Source organism: Canis aureus, chromosome 21, assembly GCF_053574225.1.
Source record: "Canis aureus isolate CA01 chromosome 21, VMU_Caureus_v.1.0, whole genome shotgun sequence".
Taxonomy (NCBI): Eukaryota; Metazoa; Chordata; class Mammalia; order Carnivora; family Canidae; genus Canis; species Canis aureus.
This window is the reverse complement of record NC_135631.1, coordinates 644,020-664,822: the sequence shown is the minus strand read 5'-3', so window position 1 is coordinate 664,822 and position 20,803 is coordinate 644,020. Positions and strand designations below refer to the sequence as shown.

The following is a 20,803-nucleotide window of genomic DNA, read 5'->3' as shown; positions in this document are numbered from 1 at the left end:
ACTGAGTGTGGTGGTAAAGCCTGGTTCGACTCCTGTCCTCAAGGAGTTCCCAGCTGTAGCTCCCTGGCTTTGCTCTTGCCTTCTGTCTGCCTGGAATATGCTTTGCCCATCCTGAACATGCCTGCCTGTCCTTCAGATGTCCTTTCCTCTGGGAATTGTTCCTTGCTCTCCCTCCCCCGAATATTAATTATTCTGTCTCTTGGGGGTAATCTGATGATGAGGGGGCAACTCTTGACTCCCCTGGGCTCAATATCAATGAAGCAAATATAACTGCTATTACTGATTCAGAAGCAGGCTTGGGAGGGACCCCTTCAGGGGATGGGCTGGGTCCTTAAAGGACTGTAGGTAGCCAGGGGCCCTACCCCTGCCAGCCCTGCCCTTCCGCTCCTACTCTGGCTCCGCTTTGTAGGTGTCCTCTGCTGATGGACTGCCCCAGCCTGGCCAGCAGCCCACAGAGTGGAGAAAGCAGTTTGCTAGAGTCTAGTGCCACTCCCGAATCCTCCTCCCCTGTCCTGTGTTCAGCACAATAAAGGGGCTCACTTACTGGCCTGCCTCTGGGGAAAGGGGAGTTCAGATGGAGTTATTCAGTGGACTTGGAGAGCATGTGGCTGTTATATAAATATTTATGTAAAGATGACAATTGCCTTCAAAAAGTCTTGTCTTGAGAGGTTGTATATTCTCCTCGTTGATCTGTTGGCATACTTGTATTTGAGGATCTCTGTTCAGATTGGTTTCCAGCCTGTTTCAGAAAGCCACACCTTTTGCCTTCCTGAAGACCTGCCCTCTCTCCTGAGCCTAGCTGGGTGCCTGGCCAGGTTGTCAGGTAGCATTTTGCAACAGTAGTAAGGTGTGAATGTGTGACTGCTCCCTACCTAGCGCCTGCTTAGTGGTTCTTCTGGCACCTCTAGATGTTGTCTCGCTTACTTCTCTAAGTCCTTACAACAGCCCACTGTGTTGGTAGTGTTAGCCCCATTTTACCCATGAGAAACGGTAAGAAAGGGGGAGTACTTTGCCCAAGGTCACAGAGCTAGTAAAAGGTCAAGCTGGGATTTAAACCCAGCAATAATTGGCTCTTAAGCCCTGACCTCTTTCTGCTTCCCATCATGGTGTCTTAACCGTTCAGCATTGGAGGGTGGGGAGGGATTCGCTACCCCAGCCCCAGAAATTCCTTAGAAAACTGAAGAAGGCTCCCTTCTGGCACTTACATGCCTGCTTTTCAAATTGAAGGGAAGCTCAGTTCAGTGGTGCTTTGGGCCAGGTAAGGAGCGCATAGTGGTTTGATTTGTTTTTATTAACTTCTGTGGGAAGTCAGGTGACTGAACAGTCTGATACTTGGGTGCCCGGCTAGAATCATTCTAGAAAAAGAAAACTAGATCAGGTCAACAAATCTGTTCTCATTAAGCAGAAGGAATAAGAAGGTTTCTGAGGCAACCGCAGGTGTTTTTAACATGAAGGGTGGGATGGGGCCAGGTCTCTCTAACTCAGGCATGCTGAACTGTGCAGGTTGCTATGGTAACTGCTGCTTATGCTGCCCTAAGTGGATGTGGGAAGCTTACAAGAAGCCCAAAGCCTTTGTAATTCTCCTTGCAGTGTGATTTGGGGCTTGAAGTAGCTGGCGAGTCAGCATGGTCTAACGATGAGGAGGAGGGAAGTGATAGGAACCTCTGTTTTGTCTGCCAGGGGAAGCTGGGGAAACAGAGGCACCCTGCTCAGGCCCAGTTCCATCTTCTGAATCAGTAGTAGCAGTCACATTTGCTTCACTCAATATCAAACCCCAGGGGAGTGAGTCAAGAGCTGCCCCTCATCATCGGATTACCCCCAAGAGGCAGAATAATTAATATTTGTTCAGTGCTGAGGAGCTTGCAGAGCCCTCTCTAGGGCCCTTTGCTCATCTGAGGCACATGACCCCTAAGGTAGGATTACTGTCATGGTACCCATTTCCAGATATGGAAACTGAGGTTAAGAGACTTGATTGAGGTCATACAGCTGAAGGGATGTGGAGCCAAAGCGCAAACCCCAGGCATTCGTCCACATTCTGTGCTTTTCTTTGCATCCTGTCAGGGAAGAGCTGTCATTGACTGTTCAGACACATTGACTGTTCAGGCAAGGGGCGCCAGGCATCACAAGCCACCTCCCAGGCTGGCACACCTTATTCTGATCTCAGCTTAGAAAAGACTGTGTTTTGCTTTCTGTCTTTACTTTAAAAAAAAAAAAGAGAGAGAGAGAGATATTTACTTATGATAGAGAGAGAGAGAGAGAGAGAGAGAGGGGCAGAGACACAGGAGGAGGGAGAAGCAGGACCCATGCCGGGAGCCCGACGTGGGACTTAATCCCGGGACTCCAGGACCACGCCCTGAGCCAAAGGTAGGCGCTAAACCTCTGAGTCACCCAGGGATCCTCCTTTTTTTTTTTAAGTTTATCCTTGCAAAGGATCTGATACTAGTTGAAGTTGTTTATTTTTGAGCTAAATAGTCCTGCCAAAGATCCACATTGAGCAGGCGCCATCCATATGTTGCCTTCTCCCTGAGTTTGAACCCTTCCCAGCATCCCCAGCATTCTCAGCTCCATCTACCCTACCCCAGGGAGTAGTCGGAAAGGGTACTGCCTCTGGCCTGAGCCCTCCAGTGGGTAGTAGAGTCGCCTTTGGGCCTGCTATCTTCATTCAGTTGAGTTCCCTTGCTCCAGGCACGTGAGATCAATTTAGTCAAGATATCAAGGGATGGAAAGAAGTTGAGAGTGAGATGCAGGGCCATTGGCCTGGGAACTTCTTTTCTCATCATAGTGTATGTGCTCTGGAGGCCCAGGGGCTGCACCCCCAAGCCTGCCTCCTTGGTTCTGCTCACTGCTGCTCCAGCTTTGTCAGCCCCTATACACAGTGCTCAGTGGTGGAAGGTGAGCTCCAGGATGCCTGGGAAATGTCTGTCACTTTGCCCTCCTCGCCCCCCTTATCTGTGGAATCTGTCCTCTAGGCAGGGCAGGACCCTAGTCTCTCCTGAAGGAAGTGGTGTTGACAAAACCATACCCACCCAGTTGTTGTTGTTTTACAAGTTTTGAATTGGCTACTGAAATTTAAAAGTGGAGGGGTGTCACATGGATCTGGATTTCTAGCTTCTCTAGCAGGTCTGGACAAGCTGGGTGCCCTCCTTACGGCAGGAAGTACAGAGCTAGGCTGAGCCCCTGCTTTCCAGAGGGACACATCCCCACCCTGTGGGTTGGCCTTTGCCACAAGTGCCTGCCTGACCCCTGTAGGTGTCCGGCTTTATGACCTCTGCTGTAGCTGAAAGCTGCAGAGGAGACAAAAGAAAAAGTTTGTTTTTTCCCCCTTTGAGTTATTGGCTGGGAAACTGAGACTTTCTCTTCTTGCCAAAGGAAGACAGATTAGCACATGTGTCGCCTTTCCCACTTTGTTCTGTGTCTGATCACCTTTGAGTGGATGGCATCACCCCATGAAAGAGATGTGGCTCTCTGTACCTGTGAGTGCTGCGTAGCTGCCTGCCTGCCTCAGCAGCCTCCCGCTCCCTTTCTCCCAGCTATGCGGATCTGCAGCAGCCGTTGCCAGGGCCCTGCTGTGCCCTGCCCAGGGTCCTCTGACTCTTGTTCCTGCAGGAGGCACCCCCTTCAGGGAGGACTTGTGGGCTTCTCATGCCCCAGCTCTAGGGCTGCCCCCCTCCTCCCCGGCCCTCACTCTACCAGCCCCCACCTGTGCTACATCCCCTCGGGAGCCCACTCATACCTGCACTCTCTGGAAGTGGTGGTGAAATTTTTGTTTTTTAAAATGGAACTGAGTTGAGGGGAGTTAGCATCTGTTTTTATACATTCAGGTTTTGCCTGGCACATGGTAAGAACTCAGTATTTACTTACATCCCTCCACCCTCCTTTATCTTGCCTCCTTTGATTTGGGGGTCTGGTACAGTCCCTGACATGCAGTGATTGCTCCGTAAATGTTTATTCAGCAGAGGCCTGGAGAAGTGAAGGCAGGTGTGAACAAGGGGGAGAAGCCCTGTTCGTGTACCTCCAGGTCTTGTCTGACTCGTCGGCCAGCTGACCCACCTGTTCTCTCCCTGCCTTGGCCCATTTTCCTGCACACACTGTTATGAATGGTCAGTGTCTAGGCCAGGCGCTGGGAAGTCAGAGGTGAACAAGACAGTCTTCTTGCCTTCAAGCAGCTTGTGTCTTCTCTCCTGTCCCCTCCCACAAGCAGCAGTCTCCAGACACCACCTGAGAAGTTACCCAGCATCCTCCTGGACTCTGTGGAAGCAGAAGGGGGTTTTAGTCAGGGCCCAGGGTGCTGAGGGGCCTGGTGATTGCACTTGTCAGGCCCTCTGGGAAATGTCTCAGTAATGTCCCAGTTGTCTGCATGATGACATCCCTAGTGGTTGCGGCCACTTTGAGAAGTGCTGGTTTGGATTGTTCTGGCCTGTCAGGTGACTGGGAGGCAGAACACTGCTGGCAGTGGGTGCCCAGGCTTCAGGGACACCTGCTTTATGGGCCTTGGGCAGAATGTCCTGTGCCCCCCTCCTTTTCTGAATGATGAACCCAGAGAAGTGGGAGCTATCTTCAGCCTTACTGCGTGTCTCTGAGAATCAGAGGAGGTCTCTGTGACTTCTGAAAGAAAGGCATCAGTGACTTCCAGAGGTGGGTGATGCCACAGTGAATCCGGCAAGATGGCAGTTGCCAGCCCAGGCCAAACTGTTGTCAGAGGGCGAGGATGTGAGCCCCCTCCATCCTGGAGGCAGGAACCAAAGACAGGCCTGGGTGATCAGCATGCTTGCGTGGGATTGTAAGCTCTACATCTTGGACAACCTTATAACCAAACTCTGCTTCCTGTGATGGGTGGAGCAGGTGGGGCAAAGAGGCTGAGAGGTTAAAACCCCAAGGATGGAAGGGGACTTGGGCCTTTAGTGGTTTGACCCCAACAGCTTACAGGACCTTGGGCAATACCCTATTATTTGTTTTTGGGCTTCATTTCATCTCTAAAATAGGGGTAATTAAGCCTTGCATTCGCTTTAGTTACTGGAGCAAGTATATAAATGAATGGAGGAGTTTGCAAAGGGCTTTGGTCTCAGAGAAAGGAGCTACGTGACTGGCAGGGGTTATTGACTTATTTCACAAGTAAGGAAAGTTGAGTTCCTCAAAGGAATGTGTAGTACATTTGAGTGTGGGCTCCCGAGCACATCTCCTTCTGGAAGAAGTGAGAATGTGTGCCTCTCACATGTGCCAGCCGTGCCCATGAGGCAGTGTGTGGAGGCCAGGGCACAGGGGAGATGGGGAGCCTGATGGAAGGAGCAGTTGGCCAGGATCAGTCTCTTGGGCCAGGTGTCCACTCTTTTGTCAGCACAGGCAAGATCCATGCCACTTGGCCTCAGTGTCTCCACCCGTGAAATGGGCATGGGTGAAGTGGCAGGATGTTGAGGTAGAGGCCAGAGAAGGTGATTAGAAGCGCTATGGCCACCCTCCAGCCGTGGCTGCTTCTGCTTGCCATGTGTGGGGGCCCACTTCCCGTCGTGTCCAGGGTGCTAGAACGCATAGGCCGCCCTTGAGAGTTCAACCTGAGGGGGTTGACCTGTAGAACGGAGGTGTTTCAGACCATAGATCTTGGGGCATTTAAAAAGTGTGTGACCTGTTCTGAAGTCTGCAGTGAAAGGGGATTGACACAGGAAAGAGGTCTTTGGCAACCACAGGGCTGTGATGTTTCTTTTCTGATTATGGGACGTTCATCTTTTCCGGTCAGGGAGTGGCAGAGAGAGTCCTCGCAGACAGGAGCCAGAACACTCTTCCATCCTCTTGATTTTCCGATTTCAGGAAGGTGTATACCAGGCCTCCTTCAGGCCTCTGAGTGAAGTGGGGATGCCCTTAGCACCTGGGAACATACCCCTGGGGATGAGATTCCCCAGCCAGGGACTTGTGCTAGGAGAGGAAGGTCTCAGAAGGAGAGCTGTGTGCTTCATTCATTGCCCGCTCTGGAGGAGAGGATTCTTCTGTCTAAAAGACAGTGATTATTCACACCACCAGTTGGATGTCATGGGGATTTACGTCTGGGATTTCAAGGCCATCAGAGCCAAGTACGGGGCTTTAGATTATAGAGGAAGACTGTCATTTGGGGCAGTGGGTGGAGGGGCTGCACACTTCGGTGCACCCCAGAATTATCTGGAGAGCACACATTTCTTGGTTGGCCAGTACTCTTTAACAGGGCAGTCTCCTTTCTTGCTAAATGTCTATAGTCACTGACTGCCAGGCTTTGATGACAAGTTAAGTGGTGGGTCCTGTTGCTATCCTTGTCCCTCATGAAAGCAGCGGCAGCTCCATGCTGGTTGTAGCAACGTCAGGCCCCTCTTTGTGTGACCTGGGGAGGGGACAGACATCCATCGAATGCCCACGCTCACTCCTAGTTCAGGGATGGACTCACAGGCTACATCCACAGAGGCATTGATGATAGGCTTTTGTCCGCCCCAGAGAGAAAACAGTTCAGAATGGTATAAAATACTTGAATGTTTTACCAAGATTTTGTTTGGGTGACTTTCTTCTAACCAAAATACTTCCCTTTTTGGGGAGGAGAAAAAGTGGTCGGTGAAGGTGAGCCCGTCGAAGAAGGCAGTCTTCTTGGCTGCAGGGTTGGTTCCTCAGTCAGGCCAGCTCCCAGTATTCCCAGTGCCTTCTGGGCCTTGAGCCCAGTGCAGACCCTCCCCTTTGGACTGACCCTGACTCGGCCTCTTACAGCGTGGGTCTCCTAGTCTCTAGACACCTTACAGCCGAGCAGGCGTGCTCTTTGTGTGAATCCCTCCATGGAGTCGGCTCAAGCTTGGGCTGTCTTCACAAGAGCTGTAGCCTCCATGTTCCGCTGATTGGTTCAGACACTGTGGTGGGCTGCCTCTCGGCCCTGCCTCACCTGACCCCCAGCTGTGGAGCTGCAAACCTGGAGCTTTGGTCCTGGAGTGGCAGACCCCTGTCTCATGCTTGGTCCCACCCCACCTTCATGAGGCAAGACAGAGGCACCTGAGAGAAGTGCGTTTGGGGTCCTGGCAGAGGTCGCTCAGTAGAAACAACACAGGGGATTGAGCTCCATATTCGCATCCTGCCCCGGATGGACTGGATGACAACTCCTTTCCTCTCCAGAGTCTTTGCTTTTCCTCTGTTGGGAGGCTGCACCCACCTGAGTTCCCTCAGAGTGCCAGATGAAGGGGAAACCAGGCCAGACTAGTTTGACCCTGGGTAGCTTGGTCAAAATGCAAATTTCGTTAAGAATAAAATTAAGAGTCCTAGAGAGTTCTGGGTCTGGAGGAGGCCTCGGGACTTAGGTGATTTTGAGGTGCAGGCTGCAAAGCCCCCACTGGGGAGAGCACTGCCACCACCCAGCTGTGTGACCTTGGGCCAGTGGCTTCCCCTCTACGAGCCGCCTTGGCGAGGTCAGGTGCCGGCAGTACTCGCTGCATAAGCTGGTCATGACCGTCCTTGTATTGGCAAGTACTTATGTGGTGCTCTTGCTCGTCTAGTTCCGGGCAGGGTCATCCTAACAGATGGAAGTACTGGGCCACAGAGAGAAGAAACAGCAGGGCGGGGAGGGATTCAAACGCAGGCAGCCTGGCTACAGAGTCCATTCTCTTAACCGTGAGGCCAATGGTTCTCAAACTGTGTTCCCTGGACCCCTGGATGGGGGGGGTCTTCGTGACCCTTTCAAGCTGCCTGTGAGGTAAGAATGATTCTCATGATCTAAGACATTGCTTCCTTTTTACTGCATTTCTTGCAAGAGTATAAAGTGGGGTTCTCGGAGGGTCCACAGCAACGATCACATCGTCCTGGTGGCTAATGGCATGGTACTTGTGTGCTCTCATATTTTAAAAATGTCTCCACCTGGTAACCGTGAGCATGTTTTCCGTCTTGACACCCTTCTCTTCTTAAGGTTATATAAAAATAATCATGTTGTATAAGCAGAGTGTTCTATAAATGACTTTTCACCCAGAAAAATTCCCTTAAGATCTGTTCATGTTGTCGACATCCATTTGTTCCTTCTCACTGGAGAGCCACACTTACTAGTGAAGCTATACAGCACAGACTGTCCGGCTTTTTACTCTTGGGAGATCATTTAGGTTGTTTCTACTTCCTGGCTATTCCAATAAAAGCTACTATGAACATTCAAAAATAAATTTTTTTCTCACTTTGAATATCTATATATGCAAGATCCACAGAAGGGAAACCTCTTTGGGTTTCTCGCTAACATTAGGGGTGAAAGGTATCCGGAGACCAAAATGTGCGTTGTGATCTGCCACCCGAGGCCATGCTGCCTCGTGTGGTACTTACCAAGCACGGAGTGGGATACCCGCTGAGGGAAGTGGCTGAGGGAGAGTTGCCCTGCCCGGAGCTCTCCCAGTAGGTGCCTGGCAAGCCCCATGTGTCCGGGGGAGCACACCTGCCTAGGCCTCCCCAGACACCCTGCTGACCTCGCCGGGGTGTGTGGTCAGCAGCTACCTGTGCTGGAGCTTCCGTTGGCCCGGCACCCTCGGGGCTCAGCCCCAACCAAGGGACCCTGGCAAACACCCTGTTGTGTGCTGGAGCGGGGCCTGGCACTGCCGGTGTGAAGGCCCAGGGAGTTCTCAGTGGGATCTGGGCCAACACTGGAGGCCTCAGTAATTAGTCATTTCTGTGGTGTTGGAGTCTTCGCCAACATTTGTTCTAAGCTGGCACCATGTCCACCTTACCTCATTGAATGTTACACCAACCCATTTTGCTGATGGAGAACCTGAGGCGCAAGGAGGATCGGGTTGTCTGAGGTCCCTCTGCTGGGAAGCGACGGGGCTGGGACTCAGACTAGGTCTGTCTTTAGAACGTTGGCTCTGGGATGCCTGGGTGGCTTAGTGGTTGAGCGTCTGCCTGCCTTAGGCTCAGGGCATGATCTTGGGATCTGGGATTGAGTCCCACATCGGGCTCTCGGCGGGGAGCCTGCTTCTCCTGCCTGTGTCTCTGTCTCTCTCTGTGTCTCTCATGAAAAAATAAATAAATCTTTAAAAAAAACAAAAACAAAAACAAAAATGTTGGCTCCGCTCATCTGTTCGCCAGCCGGTCCTGTTCCTGGCAGAGGGTTGGGTTGGGTTGCAGGATGGTAGCAGCGTGTAGGTAGCAGCCAAATTCCACTCTGTCCTGGGGCCTGTGCAGCCTGCTGTCCTCCTGCTTTGGCTTTTAGGCCAAGGGTTTTGGAAGCAGCCAAGTAAGATGGGGACAGAAGGGGGTTTTGAATTTTTACTCTGCCGGTTACTGACCTCTCTGATTCCCCACCCGTAGAGGGATAGTTGCCCTCCCTGCCCCTGCCTCCCCCCCGCCCCCCCGCAGGATCAGGAGAGACCACGCATGCTGCAGTGACCAGTGGCCTCCACTGTCACACCACTACCCAGGAGCTGTTGTCTTTCTAGAACCTGGCCTTGGACCAGCTGTATCAGCATCTCTAGGAGAGATTCTGGATTTCTGGACCCTGCCCTGGCCTGGTGACAGGACTCTACAGTGTAGGCTGGGACACCTGCATTTTTTTTTATAAATTTATTTTTTATTGGTGTTCAATTTGCCAACATATAGAATAACACCCAGTGCTCATCCCATCAAGTGCCCCCTCAGTGCCCATCACCCAGTCACCCCCACCCCCTGCCCTCCTCCCCTTCCACCACCCCTAGTTCATTTCCCAGAGTTAGGAGTCTCTCATGTTCTGTCTCCCTTTCAGATATTTCCCACTCATTTTTTCTCCTTTCCCCTTTATTCCCTTTCACTATTTTTTTCATATTTCCCAAATGAATGAGAACACACACTGTTTGTCCTTCTCCGATTGACTTACTTCACTCAGCATAATACCCTCCAGTTCCATCCACGTCGAAGCAAATGGTGGGTATTTGTCGTTTCTAATGGCTGAGGAATATTCCATTGTATACATAAACCACATCTTCTTTATCCATTCTTCTTTCGATGGACACCGAGGCTCCTTCCACAGTTTGGCTATTATGGACATTGCTGCTAGAAACATCGGGGTGCAGGTGTCCCGGCGTTTCACTGCATCTGTATCTTTGGGGTAAATCCCCAGCAGGGCAATTGCTGGGTCGTAGGGCGGGTCTATTTTTAACTCTTTGAGGAACCTCCACACAGTTTTCCAGAGTGGCTGCACCAGGTCACATTCCCACCAACAGTGCAGGAGGGTTCCCCTTTCTCCACATCCTCTCCAACATTTGTGGTTTCCTGCCTTGTTAATTTTCCCTATTCTCACTGTGGGACACCTGCATTTATAGAGGACTTCCCCTAGGGTTCCATTGTAAACCGAAGCTTGGCATTCCTTGCCTTAGAGGCTGGGGACCACATTCAACCCTCAGGAGATCAGGAAACGGTGGTGATGACTCTCTTGGGTTAGCTTTTCCTCAGTAGGGTGACCCTATAATTTGTTGAAACTAGGGCACGCTTGAGCCCCAGAAATGGGTACCATTAACAACTGTCCCAGCACGTGAGGAGTAAACCTGCACTTTTCCTGGCAAATGAGAGGCTGTCACTGCTTCTTAGTTTCTCCTTTCATCTTTCCAATGACTTAGGGGAGACCATTCCCTTCTGTCACAGACAAGGAAGCTAGGACCTGGAGGTCACTTCTGGCCACACAGGTGTAGCATTGTAGCACCTTGATTCCAGAGCACCTCCTCAGACCACCGGCCAGTGCGGGCTCATGCAGGCTGAGCACTGGCACCCAGGAGGAAGGCAGCCTCCAGGTCTCCGCCTCTTTGGAATCTAGAACCTTCTGAAAACAAACATCATTTTTGTAGTGAGAAAAACCAACATCAAGGCTGTAGGATGCACATCAGGAGTAACTGGGGGGCTCGGTTGGTTAAGCGTCTGCCTTTGGCTCAGGTCATAATCCTGGGGTCCTTGGGATTGAGCCCTGAGTCAGGCTTCCTGCTCAGTGAGGAGCCTGCTTCTCCCTCTCACCCCTGCTTATTCTCTCCCTCTCTCTCTCTCTCTCTCAAATAAATAAATAAAATCTTAAAAAAAGAAGAAAGAAAGAAAAAGAAAAAGGAAAGGAAGAAAGAAAGAAAGAGAAAAAGAAAAAGCTAACAGGATCCTGTCCGTAGAAAGGAAGAGCGGTCTGGTTGTGTCTACTTCCTTCTCTTGGTCGCCAGGGCTCACTGCCAGGGCTTGGCTGTCCCCCCTCTGTTACACAGACAGTCGCTGTCCCCCTTGGCAGAGTGACAGAGAGGGAGGGCCACTAACACCAGGGCCTATGTCAAAGAAGCTGTTCTATTTGGGTCCTTTGGTTTTCTTTGCTCTCTGAGTGTGTCAGGGGCCAATTTGATGATTTTTTTGTTGTTCTCCAAGGAGAACCTGCATATCACAGTCCGTTTCTGTGGCACGCGGAGAGGACTGCCGTCGCAGAGCGTACTTGGGGCACCCCGAGGTGGTCAATGCACTAGTATAACAAGCAGCAATGCCCTTGAGCCTGTGATGTTGAAGCTGCAGAGCTGCTGCGTGTGAAGGTTCAGGTGTATTTCTGGTTTAGACAGAAATAGACACTTATCAGAGGGCATGCTGGCATCAGGGCTTACAGGCGCCTTGGGCCAAACTTAGTTTCTGTCCACAGTTGCCTGGCTTCTCCTCCTGTCTTTTCCTGTGCGCTCCTTGGGCAGCTTTATCTAGCACTGCCAGGAGTCGTGGTTTTGTCGCTGGCTGCCAAGGGCTTTCCTGCCACTCATGGTTTGGTGGGAGGAATGGCTCCCCAGTCTCCCTGGGGACAGTGCATGGCAGGGTGGACGGACTGTGCTTGGCAGGTGACCCTTGCCTTCCTGCAGAGTGGAAGCATCATGGGGAAACTGCAGTTTGTCTTTCCCTTTGTTTTGTGTTCACAGGGAAGATGGAGACCCTGAAAGACAAGACCTTGGAGGAGCTGGAGGAGATGCAAAATGACCCAGAGGCCATTGACCGGCTGGCCCAGGAGGCCCCCGAGGTAGAGCAAGGCCATCCCAGGTCCCAAGGAAGGCCAGCAGGTGGAACTGAGGCCATACTTTGGGATACTGGCTTGGTGGGAGTTGGGGCCACAACTCTTCTCCCTCTTCTCTGGCCTTCACCCTGGTTGGGACCAAGCCAGAGGAGCCCCTGATATCTGAGTCCGGTTCCTGGGGGGCAGTGCTGGGGCATCCAGGGCCCCCATGTGAGTCCCCACATTGTGGTTCCAGCCTGGATCCGGAGGTGGTTTCTAAAAGGACTGGTACCATCTTGTGGCTGCCTCTCCCCAGGGGCCTTGTCTAGCCCTGCATCTCTGGGAGGAGCCATTCTTGGGCTGGGGCCTGGGCTCATCACCTGTTTGATCCCATTTCCTGTAATGACTGGTACCTAACCATCTCAGCTCATCACAGTCCCTGTGGGAATAAAACAACCATAACTTAGAAAGCTTTACCCCTTACAAAGGCATTTCCTACCTTCCCATCTTCTGGAACCTGTGAGTCCCCTGCAAGGTCAGGCGACTGCATGTGGCCCAGAGCTGGGTATTCCCGCAGTCCTGCCTTGCATGGCTGCAGCCTGGCCACTGCTCTGGAAGCTACCCCTGCTAAAGCTACCTCCCTAATGCTGGGGAGAGACACAAGTACAAGCAATGCCAAGTTCATTTGATGAGTATTTGGAATATATTTTTATTTTTGCTGATGAACAGGCATGGTGTGTCTCTGCTGGGGATTCACGATATATGCTCAGCAACAGGGAAGCCCCCCCTTGCAGCTTCTCCCTGCTTTTTGTAAGGGGGCCGGTTCCCTTGCCCCTTCTTTGCTTGTATTCTAGCTGCCCCTACCTGCCCCTCTACCCAAATGAGCAATCTTTGCTTGGTGGTGGTGAGGGAGATGGGGTAGGGGCAGTGTGTGAGGACGAGTAGGGGGACTCAGTGTGGCACATCCTGCTGCCTTGAGCCTCACTTGGTGAGGACCAGAAGCAAAGCCTATGTTGGTTAAGCCCCAAACCCACCTCCGTGGTCAGCTAGGCCGTGACTTGGCCAGGGTCTGGCTCAGTTGACACAGTGCCAGACACTGTGCAGGTCTCCTCTCCTTCCTCCTCTGTCATGGATTTAGCACCGAGTATTTCTTGACTTTGTCGTGAGCACAGTGCTCTAGGAATTCCAAGGCCTACTCTCAAGTGCGTGAAACTTGGCAGAGATGAGCTTTCATCTAAGTGTAATTAATTGACTTTCAAGCTGAGCAAGCTGGTAGACTCTCTGCTGAAGGGCAGGATTGTGGAAAATATAAGCATAGACAGCCTCTGGGGTTGAAGGCAACTCGAATTTTGTGGTGTGTGGCCAGCCTGACCAATTGATTTGAGTTCTCTGAGGGGAAAAATACTTTTGAGATTAAGGGGAAGCGAAGTAGGGCAAGCTACTTAGATTTGCAAAACCCCTTGGCCTAGGTTTCCACCATGGTCTGTAAAAATAATTTGATACATCCTCGTCGCCGCGTGGTTGTGCAGAGAGACAGGAGCTGGTTCAGTTTGGGATGTGGAAGTTGCTTGGAGGAAAAAGAACTAGCTAGTAGGGGGCCTCTCTCCACAGAGGGCAGTGAATGGGGGGTCGAGGCAGGCTGGTGAGCTCTTTTGGGCAGGGTGTGAGGACTGTCTTATTGACCTCTTCTAAACGACTGGAGGAGGGCTTCATAGATTTGGGGGAGGCCGTGGGAGAACAGGCAGAAATGTGTAGGACAGGGGCGCCTGGGTGGCTCAGTCGGTGAAGCATCTGCCTTTGGCTCAGGTCATGATCTCAGGGTCCTGGGATCAGGCCCCTCTCCCCCCTGTTCATGTTCTCTCTTGCAAATAAAATTTTAAAATCTTTAAAAAAAAAGAAAAGTGTAGGACAAGGTGTAGGGCAGAATGACACAGCTTAGATTCATTGGTTAAGACCCAGGGAGAAGGCAGTGGACACACATGAGGGCCAGTGGGGCCCCCTGAGGAGCAGCTGAATGGAGAGCTTCAGGCCTCCCACTGTGGAGCTGCCCAGTGGCTCAAAAGGGTGTTTGTGGCAGCAAACCAGACAGTCCAGATGTGGGGGCAGCTTGCTGTTGTGGGGAGACTGGAAAGACCATAGCCTGGCCCCATGATCCCTGGGCCCCAGCAGTTGCACTGTGGAGGGGAGGTAGGTAGGGCATCGCCCTCTCCTGTCTGGAGTATGAAGAGTCGGCTTCAGGCCTGCCCAGAGCTCAGAGCTCAAGACCCCAGGCTGGGGATCAGCAGGAGGGTTGGCTTCCCTGGAGCCCCGTCTTCCGGGATAGCCCTGGCCTCGTAGGGGATGAGCCAGGCCGTTCCTCGAAGTGCTGACCATGGTGGCTCCCACGTGGGAGCTGCTCTCTCTGATCTGTGCCCTGAGCCCTCCCCTGGGTGCCGAGTGCTTTCTTTTCATGCCACACAGTGCCTTTGCTGTATTGTCACTGTCTCGGGGGTGCGAGGTCTGACTGTCTACCCCCCTTGGTAAAGAGGACTCCCTGGCACAGGGATGGAGCTTCAGGTCGTGGCAGGTCTGGGAAGGGTTCCTGTGGTGGTTGCCTCACTGGTGATGGCAACAAGGGACCTGGCTGAGGGGAAAGCGCCACTTGGCTTGGGGAAGTGCTTTCCAGGGGGCACATCCAGGGGCAAAGTTGGCAGGAGGGCCTCAGGTGGCTTGTGTCGGTGGGGGTCTTCTGCTGGCCATGAGACTCCCCTCTAGTTCTTGGGGTCGGGGTTGCTCTGTTAGCTCATCTGCACAGTTTGTCCGCAGACCTACGTATGGCCTAGGAAGCAAGGACAGGCGTCTCCTGAATCAGTGTCGTGGTCTGGCCCTGCCTACCTCACCCCTCAGAGCGACTGTTCTGAGACCTCATGCACGTCCAGCCTGTGGTCTGGCTTGGGCCACCTTAGTGTACCTCAGAGTAGGCCTCTCGCCTCAGAGTCTTGGGAATAAGTAGTCTGGGATTTTGGTCCCTTCCCTCCTAGAAAGCTGACTGCGTCCTATTAATTGGCCCACCTGCTTGCTGGAGCCCGCCTGCTCCTCACGGGGCCTCGGGCATGCCGGCCTTCAGTGTGTTACCCGCGTGAATTCTCCGCAGGGGTTAGCAATTCCCTGGGGTGCCTGGGTCAGAGTGTTTGGCCCAGGGTCCATCTGACCCTAGTTGGGGGGTATTACCCCCTTCCCACACTGTGAGCCCTGAGTCCCAGAAGCCTCTGGTGCAGCCTGCTGCAAGCTGAGTGGTGGTGGTGGTGGTGACAGGTCTTTTTTTTTTTAATTTTTTTTAGTGGTGACAGGTCTTAACGGTCAGCATCCTGTTCTTTCAGGTCCAGGACCTACAGCTGGAACGGGAGATGGCACTGGCCACCAACCGGAGCCTGGCGGAGCGGAATCTGGAGTTCCAGGGTCCCCTGGAGATCAGCCGCTCAAACCTCTCAGACAAGTACCAGGAGCTCCGCAAGCTCGTGGAGCGGTGCCAGGAGCAGAAGGCCAAGCTGGGTAGGGGTGGTCTGGGGGTAGGCTCTGGGGGCTCCTATGGTAACTCAGAGTCCCCGTTCAAGGTTGGACCGGGGAGAGCTCCTGGAATAGTGCAGGAGAACAGGTTCCCTTTCCCTTCCCCGGGGCCGGAAAGGGCCCACAGTGAGGGTGACCATGTGCCTGGCCCTGTGCTAAGTGCTCACCACAGCCTGGAAAAGCAGGTAATGGTGTTGTTTCAGAGATGAGGAAAGTGAGGCTCCGAGAGCATCAGGAACATGGCCAGGCTTCTGTTGGCTAAATTTGGGATTTGAACCCAGAGAGTCTGCACCCTGGGCTGTTGCCAACAACACTGCCAGCTCAGCTTCTACGCTTTACAGAGCTGGTCGGGGCTCTCTGCGTCCCGGGACCTGCCATCTGTAAAGTGGGGGTTTGGGGGGCACTGTCCTGGTCTCTAAAGTGAAGAAGCCTGGTGCTTGGACAGCAGACCCCAGGGATCTGCAGTAGACCCTGCTGGGCCCCAGGCCACACGGAACTGGGCCTCAGCGCGTGCAGAGGACATTCTGAGGGGCTTTGCCGAGAGCTCAGCCTCTTACACCAGATCTGAAAGGCACGTTTAGAATGTCGATCTTTCCACCCTCCCTCCCAGAGAAATTTTCTTCTGCACTGCAGCCAGAGACCTTGTTAGACCTTCTGCAGATCGAAGGCATGAAGATTGAAGAGGAGTCTGAGGTAAAATGGCCATTGTCACCCCCTCTTCCGTGGGTAGTGTCAAGCTCTGGAGCAGGAGCCATGGGGATGAGCACGGGTGCCTGCAGAGTTGGGACGGGGGCTTTAGTAGACTGCAGGGATTGACACAGTCAATCCTGGTGGCGACCCTGTTGGATGCAGGTCACAGGAACCCTGTCTCCCTGGCTGGAGCAGAAGTGGGCAGCTGGTATGGCTTGGTCAGAGGACTGCTGGCAGACCTGGGTGGAAGGGTGGCACAGTGGGGGCCCTGAGGACCGATGTCAGGCCCCCAGCCCCTCCCAGGCCACCTGGGCTCTCTGTTCCATTTCCCTCTGGCCGTCTCGTCAGTCCATGGCCAGATGAGCTCCCTCCAGTTCTCCGTGCTCTGGGTGGAAGAAGCTGCCAGACCCTCCCAGCTCGGGGCACTTATGCTGGCGGCCGAGTAGCTAGTGTTCATCCATTTATTCATCACATACATGCAGGAGCCACTGTGAGCCTGGCATGATGCCAGGGGTAGGGGACCTCAGTGGCCACCACAGTCCCTACCCTCCGGGAGCTGCCATCCCCATGAGGAGCACAGAACAGTGTAGGTGGAATATGGCAGCGGTGATAGGGCCTTAAGGAGAAAGTCCCAGGCAGGGGCCAGAGAAGACAGGGAGTGGCTGCAGCTGGCTGAGGTGGGAGGCCCACACCCCAGGGGACATGGGTGGCCTTGATCCCGGGCGGGCCCCTGTTGTCACCAGACCTTACATCTTCTAGGCCATGGCTGAGAAGTTCCTGGAGGGAGAGGTGCCCTTGGAGACGTTTCTGGAAAACTTTTCCTCCATGAGGATGCTGTCCCATCTGCGGAGGGTGCGTGTGGAGAAGCTCCAGGATGTGATGAGGAGGCCCAGAGCTTCCCAGGAGCCAGCTGGTGATGCGCCTTCTCCACGCCCACCACCCCCACCTTGCCCGGCCCCCCCGGTGACACCCCCAGTGGCCGAAGAGCCACCCCCACCACCATCAGTAGTGCCTCCCTACCCTTTGCCCTACAGCCTGTCTCCTGGCCTACCTGTGGGCCCTACAGCCCAGGGTGCGCTCCCACCGGCCCCCTTCCCTGTGGTGTCCCAGCCTTCCTATTCCTACAGTGGGCCCTTGGGCCCTCCTTACCCATCAGCCCACCCGGGAGCCCGGGGTGCTGCAGGCTATTCCTGGTCCCCACAGAGGAGCACACCACCCCGGCCAGGCTATCCCATGGCCCCCACTGCTGCCTCTGGCCCCGGGTACCCCTTGGCAGGGACCCGGGCCCCCAGTCCAGGATATCCTCAACAGGCCCCCTACCTCTTGACAGGAGGAAAACCTCCCTACCCAACACAGCCTCAGCTCCTGAACTTCCCAGGCCAGCCCCAGGCCTCAGGGCCCCCTCAGCCCCCTTACCCCCCAGGGCCCACCCCTCCCTATGGCTTTCCACCACCTCAGGGTCCGACCTGGCCGGGGTACTAAACACAGTCCTGGCCCTCAGCCCTCCTCTACTTCCACCTGTACCACAACCTTTGGCCTGCCTCCCACTGAGATTCGAGGTTAAATTGGAAGCAGACTGGGGCACTCCTTGTGGACTTGTGTCAGGACACAGGGGCCTTGGGGGGACCTGGTTGGGAGTGTGTGGGCCTGGAAAGGCAACCAGGCAATGTGCTGGCCAGTCACAGACTTAGCGGCCCCTGCGGGGAAGGAAACACTTCTTTTCAGCCACTGGCTTCAGCTTTTCTGGTGCTCTCCAGGTGGGGGGTTCAGAACCTCTTTGTGGGTGTCCGTGTCAGAGACCAGCTACACGTGTTTGTAGGCGTCTACTTGTGCCTGCACTCACAGACACTGGAACCAGATGCAGTTATCTCAGTGACGAGGGGGCTGGTGTCCGGCCCCTGCTCACCCCCTCCTTCCCTCCTGGGATTTAGGACGTTCAGTCTGATGCTCAGGGCCATGGATGCAACTCTGTGTCTGTCTGGTCCTTTCAAGGTTGGCCTGCCCCACGCACATGGCTGGAGTTGGATCAGGGCGAGGGAACAGTTAGGAAAAACACTTAGTAATTTTTTTTTTTTACACTTAGTAATTTTTAAGTCCCGTAAAGCCATAACTGAACTCTGATAGGCCAGTGTCAGATAAGTGTGTCCTCTGTTGCTGGTTTGAACGACGGCAGTGGAGCCAGAGCAGCGAGAAAGCTGGGGATTGTGAAGGTGGACCCAAGACCTTCCTGGCACTGGTTGGAGAATGTGGGGGTCGCCTTGCCTGGGGAGGAGGGAGCAGCTCTGGCCCAGGAGGTCGTGGTCACCCTGGACTCACTTAGGAATGGAAGGCCAGTCACCTCCCCAGCCACCCTCTCTTCTCTGGGGCCCATTGACTTGTGGGGTCCCCTCCCTCCCCATCCATCCACTCCTTTAGTGCCTTGAATCTCATCGCAGCCGCACCCCCGCCCACTTCATCTCCTCCCTCTGGCTCCCTAGTCTTATTGCCCCAACCCCAGCACCCCTCCTCAGACAGACAGCAGGGGGTGCCCAGACAGGGACCTCCCACACGGTGCTTTCTCAGACACCATTGCTCTGTTGGACGGAGTCCGTTTCTTTGCTTCTCTCGCGTCTTTGGAATGTAAAGGGCAGAAATTGTGACTCCGTGCCACATGTAGCCCCAGCACACTGGGGCTTTTAAGCGTGTTCAGTAATAAAAGACAATAGACCAAAGGGATGTGATGAATGAAGCATTAACTTGGTTGTTCCAGATGGGAACCAATCTCCAGGGCAGATTCTGTAGCTGCTATCAGCTATATGAAGTCATATGTGCCTTGAAATGTCCACTACTTGAGTTCCTAGCATCTAGTGGGCCTGGGGTGCTGGGGGCCCCCGAGGAAACTCGACCTTCTGGTGCCTGCCCCCTGGCCCTGGCCTGCATGCCATCAGTGGGTACTCGCCATGAGATGCTCCATTTACACGTACGCTGTCGGTTCCTTGCCAATTGTGCTTGCTTCTTGTAAGTTATTTATAAAGAGAAATCACTAATGGACTCTACTGGTTTGGGAGCTTCTGGAACTGTGTGACAGATTGCTGGTATGTTTGTATAATTAGTTGCCATAATAAACTTCAGTGAGTTACAGATCGTGCTGTGGCTCCAGGGGGTTTGAGAAGTAAAGATGTGGCTGCTGGAGGGGAGGGTTGGGGGGCTGGGTTGGGTTGTGGGGGGTGGAAACCGTCAGGATCATGCTCTGCTGAAAGGCCTCTTTGATCAGGTCCACAAAGCCTCATCTATCTGGGTATCCTCTCGGGCTCCTGCCCTCCCCTGCTCCTTTGGCCCTGGCTTGGCTCTTACGACCTTTCCCTTTCTTCTCCTGCACTTGGGTTTTCCAAAATCTTAGGTGTTTTCACGCAGGGACCTGCATTTTCGCCTCTTCTTGGGCCGAGCTTGGGCCATGCAAGTCCGCCGGCCCCCACGAGGCGGCGTGCGGGGCCCAGCCTAGCGAGGGTGGCACCGCATCTGCGCCACCTGCTGTCTGCCTGTATGAAACGCCAGGATGCCACCAGGTCAGGGCCAGCTCTTCCCATACAGTTTATAAACGGAAAGAGAGGGGGCAGCGGGCCACTGGCTGTGAGCCCAGTGGTCTTCGCACCACCCAGCCTACTCCCTCTCTAACCCACCCTGAGCTCAGCTGATTCTATCATGAGGCTTGGGAGGGAGTCTTCTGCTCTCACCAGTAAGGGCAGCTTTGGGGGAGTCAGGAGGCCAGGCTTCTGGACTCTCAAGTCAGCCCATCTGCTTTTCCTGCCCAGCAAAGTGACATGGACAGGCTGCCTGTGGACAGCGTGCAGTAGTGCTTTGGACTGCCAGTACTGAATACACTGAATACATGCCTGATCTTGTCGGGGCCTTTCGACAGCCCTTTGATCCCCAATTTTAAGCAAGGGAGGAGACTGCAGGGGGTGGGTGGGCCAGTGACCAGTCTCAAAGCCTGGAGGGGTGGGAGCAGGTCTGGCACCTGGCTGGCTGACCTGGCTGCAGGGGTTCCTCCACCATGCCATGTGGTGTCAGAAGTCTTCCGGTTCCCAAACTTTCTTCCGGACTGAGTCTGGAAGAAAGTTTGGGAAATCTAAGCCCATGTTGAGAATCCTTGGGCTTTAGTCAATTTTTTTTTTCTTACTGTCTGTTGCCCCCTCCTGAACTCTGCGCCTTGCACGTGTCCAGGTTTAAGGACAGGTGGCGGGGTGCATGAAGGGGCTGCCAGAGGAACCACCACTTTCTATGAAATGGCTCGACGGAGAGATGCTTCAGCTGGTCATCTGTGCATGAGCATCCTTCTGCTCCTTGCTCTCCCTTCTCCCCAGGCCCTCCGGATGCCTCTTCCCACCCCTGTATCTGCCACATTGAATCACCAGGCGCCCTCCCCCAGACCCCAGTGGGTCCCTGCCTGCAGAGCCAGCTGCCCAAGGACACACCCCAAGCACCAAGTTTAGAGCCTCAAGGTGATTCCTAGCTTATGTGAGAAGGACATTTTGCTGATTCAGCTGGGGCAAGGCCACTTGAAATGTCCCTTTGGCTATCCTGAATCTGACTCCCAGATCCCAGAGGCATGACGGCTTTGAAGCAAGGCTTGTCACTGGGTACTCCGAGTGAGCTTTCCCA

At 53.8% G+C, this 20,803-nt stretch overlaps 1 protein-coding gene across 4 annotated transcripts in view; it reads left to right on the top strand.

Annotated features, from left to right (window-relative positions):
* The window catches only part of VPS37C (VPS37C subunit of ESCRT-I), a 28,838-nt gene extending 9,556 nt beyond the window's left edge, over positions 1-19,282 (top strand). Inside the window, exons 2-6 of one of the 4 annotated variants that reach the window (XM_077861849.1) lie at positions 11,332-11,486; positions 11,856-11,953; positions 15,286-15,457; positions 16,083-16,165; positions 16,922-19,282. In XM_077861849.1, the coding sequence (XP_077717975.1) occupies positions 11,861-11,953; positions 15,286-15,457; positions 16,083-16,165; positions 16,922-17,644 (1,071 nt within the window). In that variant the 5' untranslated portion in view covers positions 11,332-11,486; positions 11,856-11,860 and the 3' untranslated portion in view covers positions 17,645-19,282. Of the gene's footprint in view, positions 1-11,328; positions 11,487-11,854; positions 11,994-15,285; positions 15,458-16,082; positions 16,166-16,921 lie in introns of those variants that run through there. The other 3 variants (XM_077861848.1, XM_077861847.1, XM_077861850.1) reach the window with 3 other exon arrangements.
* Positions 19,283-20,803: the final 1,521 nt, after the last annotated feature.